This window comes from Phaethon lepturus, unplaced genomic scaffold, assembly GCF_000687285.1.
Source record: "Phaethon lepturus isolate BGI_N335 unplaced genomic scaffold, ASM68728v1 scaffold19357, whole genome shotgun sequence".
In the NCBI taxonomy this organism is placed as follows: domain Eukaryota; kingdom Metazoa; phylum Chordata; class Aves; order Phaethontiformes; family Phaethontidae; genus Phaethon; species Phaethon lepturus.
Window position 1 is genome coordinate 20,689 of NW_010552744.1, and position 3,424 is coordinate 24,112.

The 3,424-nt window shown below is 46.3% G+C and overlaps 1 protein-coding gene across 1 annotated transcript; it reads right to left on the reverse strand.

The window, feature by feature from the left end:
* Positions 1-2,576, reverse strand: M6PR (mannose-6-phosphate receptor (cation dependent)). Its single transcript, XM_010291316.1, has 7 exons — positions 2,404-2,576; positions 2,031-2,203; positions 1,827-1,940; positions 1,728-1,745; positions 1,517-1,622; positions 873-999; positions 1-275 (listed from the first exon to the last, which is right to left on the reverse strand). The coding sequence occupies exons 1-7, from the start codon at positions 2,574-2,576 to the stop codon at positions 153-155; spliced, it is 834 nt and encodes a 277-aa protein (XP_010289618.1). The 3' UTR covers positions 1-152.
* Between the last annotated feature and the right edge of the window lie 848 nt (positions 2,577-3,424).

The following is a 3,424-nucleotide window of genomic DNA, read 5'->3' on the forward strand; positions in this document are numbered from 1 at the left end:
CAGAGGCATCCATGGGACTTGACAAACCAGAGACAGCGAAAGCAAATAGTGTGAAGAAAATCAGAAGTGAGAGAAGGAGAACTGGCTGGGAGGCACCTGGCTAAACAAGCACTGGGGAGGTGGGGAGAAAAGAACTCAATGTTGAAAGCCTATCACATCGGTAGCAAGTGGTCATCCCGTTCTTCTGACTCCTCACCCAGCTGGTCATCACCCACACCACGGTATGCAGCTGGTGCATTTCGAGGCTTAGATCGGCAGACAAAGTCACAGCCATCCTACAAGCACAGGATATTGCACTGGAATCAGACTATATACAATTGACTCAGCATCCAAAGCAAAGCAGCTTCTGTGATTTCTCTTTCACTAAGGGATTATGCCTATCCCTCTGTTTTCTGGGATAGGTGTCCAAAACTTGCCTTGACAAGAGAAGCACACATACAAACATCCTACTCTGTCTTGAAAGCTCTGGGCATACTGATTAACAGTATGCAGCAACATCAGGCTCAGATGAGCATGGAGGATAAGTGGCATTGCCTACAGCAACCAAGGGAGGGTTTCAGGGAGTCAGACATGAACATTTCCTAGTCCCCAACTTAACATTCCTACCTGGAAAGCACTAACCACTAATAAGAATGTGTTCTAGTTTTTCATGTAGCGGTTGCAGGATATCAGCAGGGAATCAATCTCAGCAAGGATTCAAAAATAGAGTACTCAAGAAAAATAAAACAGATATCCTCTTCTTCTGCCTCAAGGTACACCACCCTGGTGGTAGGTCTACCCAAAAGACATAGTCCACGAAGACAAGGCAGATGCCATTTTCTCCTATCCTAACATATGGGCCAGGCTGGGAATATACAGGGATTTTCACTCACCGCCACCAAATTGCCCAGATCTTGCCAGAAGGCAAAGTGAGGAAACTGCTCCATGCCCTTTGCTCCCACTACAAGGCGCTGGTAGAGGAACCCACCAATGATGTAGACTGCAATTAGTGAAGCAAACCTGGAGGGCAGAATTAAAAATCAAAGCTGAGAAAATCCTATAGATGACCTCTTCCAAGCCAGCTACCTACCTACCTATTGGAGAACCACTCAAGAACACAGCTATGAACAGAGACCAGACCAGAAAAGGTCCCCAAAATATTGATCTCCTATATAAAACTTGCAGCAGCATTACAAGAAATAGTGCCTCTAAGCACAAACACATAAAATGAGTCAAGACTCCTAGTCTGAGCTCCCAGCTCTGGCAAAGAGCCGTTGTACAATTTTAAGAAGTCACGTCTTCCATGTTTCAGTGCACTTGTCTGTAAGCTATGAAGGAGGATGCCTACAGGGAACAGAGCAGCTCTGCAGCATCATGCCTTGAGCAAGGGCTTTTGTCCAAAAAGCTCAGAGGCACAGTAACACCTAACAGTGGCTATGGATAGGTATACTACTATAGTCTAGTATAGCTTTTGCTATATTTCTAAATGGCACTGGAGATTATTGCCCAGACACAAACAGCTCTTCCAATGACTCACGTGATCAGTAGAATGGAGCCAACGCTGAGGTGGGAATCCTCAGCTGGACAAGCCACACTGCTGTCCATCTCAAAGAGGTAGAAACACTCCTGCTCCTTTTCCCGCTCTTCACAATTTGTGAAAAGTTAAGTCATGTGAAAATGTGCTCAGGCATGCTGCACTTCACCAGAAGACAGTTTTATCACTGCTAGTGCAGCTAGGCAACAGACACTGGAGGACAGAAGAAAACCTTGCTGCTTCCTCAAAGCCCTTCTCCTTGTAAACAACTGTTTGTCTGGCAGCCTCCTGCTCCTTTCCCTCCTTGTGTCACTCACCGCTGTAACTCCCCGCTTGCAAGAAATCATTATCACAGCTCTTCTCTTCTCACCACTGCAGTGCCTGCCATATGAATCACCTCCTTTATAAATCAGCATGATCCAGTCACCTGCCAAGAGAGAAACAATATAGGCTGCAAATCCAGATCAGGATGCAAAAGGCAGATACTGAGTAAGAAAAGTATTGAGTGGAATCTTACTTCCATTGAAGACCTGGGTTTCATTGATTCTTCCTATCACTGTGGTCTTTCCATTCTGTCTATCTGTTTGCACCAGGCCACCAAAATCCTGCAAGGTGCTGTTGACCTCCCTGCACACCCTGAAATGGTAGACGTAGTTTTCCGTTTTGCCTTTCTCCACAGTCACGTTAAATCTGCAGCAGGGAGAGGATAGAACAGACAGCCCATAGGATTACAAAGAACAAGGCTCAGTGCAGTGGACATTCGAGACCTGGAAGCCAGTCACAGCCCATACTAATGGGGGAGCCCATTCTGCAAACTGGCCCCAAATCTTCCCCTTGGCCTTCAGGTAGGCACTACACAGCCCTGAGGCCTGCAAGGTGTTGTATCATACCTCATTTGGCTCAGGGGTTCTAGTTTCTTCAGCAGAGCTCTTTCCATTTGCGACTCGCTGCTTTCATCACCAATCACATCACAGCTCCTCTCTTTCAACTGTTCAGCCCCCACATCAACAGCAAGGGCCAGGAAGACTACCAGCACAGCAGAGGTATGGCAAGGTGATGACATCCTGGGCACAGACCACAAAAAACACAGAGTATTAACTGTTTCAGCCCCCTGCAAACTAACTTCAGGGTCATCGAGTCAATGATTGGCCAATTCCTCAGTCCTGCGTGCAGAACAGGAAAAGTCAAAATCCAGAAAAATCTCACAGTTCCCCAGAGACATTGAGACAAATGAGACAGGGCTCATTTGGGTTTCTCTTCTGAATTTTGCCTTGGGATCACAAAATGTTTTGCTGCTGAGCACATTAATTAGCATTGATTCAGCCAGAGCAGAGCCCAGCAGGCTGAATACTGGAGTAAGTTTCAGGCAGAAGCCATTGTTCCATATTGCATTGCACTGAGAAGCCAGTCAGCAGAAAATGATTTACCAGGCTTCTAATCAATCCTCTTTGCTGCTCTTGTGTGAAGAGCTTGCAGGGAAGAGCCACTGTGATTAGTCAAGGCTCTGTTTGCTCAAGTACCTTAATCTTAATAATTATAATTAGGTTATCTTTCTAGTACTACTTTAGCTGAGAATCTGAAAGCGTTTAATAATGCTAAGCTGCAACTTCACAGAACAGTTTTCTTCTGTTTACACTGGGGCATGAAGGGAACTGAGACATCTGTTGTAAGAACCAACCGAAGATGTAGTTATGAAGACAGTAATGAAATCTGGAAAATTTGGCTTTCAGGTTCATGCGAAAATCACGTATGAAACACTCAGCGGTTGCACCAGCCAACCACAGTGGCGCAACAGATTCCCCACTGCTTCTCCCGTCGCAGATTTCAGCAAAGCCCCAGATGCTGGCGGGAGGCAACCAGCAGGCCCGCAACTGAATAAGCACCTGGCTGGAGCTAGGCAGAGAGCCTGCT

Excerpts from the sequence above, each read along its gene's own strand:
- M6PR (XM_010291316.1), bottom strand. The coding sequence starts at position 2,576 with ATGTCATCACCTTGCCATACCTCTGCTGTGCTGGTAGTCTTCCTGGCC. Across the intron at positions 1,941-2,030 it reads AACCCAGGTCTTCAATGGAA|GTGACTGGATCATGCTGATT; the intron begins GTAAGATTCCAC and ends CTCTCTTGGCAG. Across the intron at positions 276-872 it reads ATCTGGGCAATTTGGTGGCG|GATGGCTGTGACTTTGTCTG; the intron begins GTGAGTGAAAAT and ends CTGTGCTTGTAG.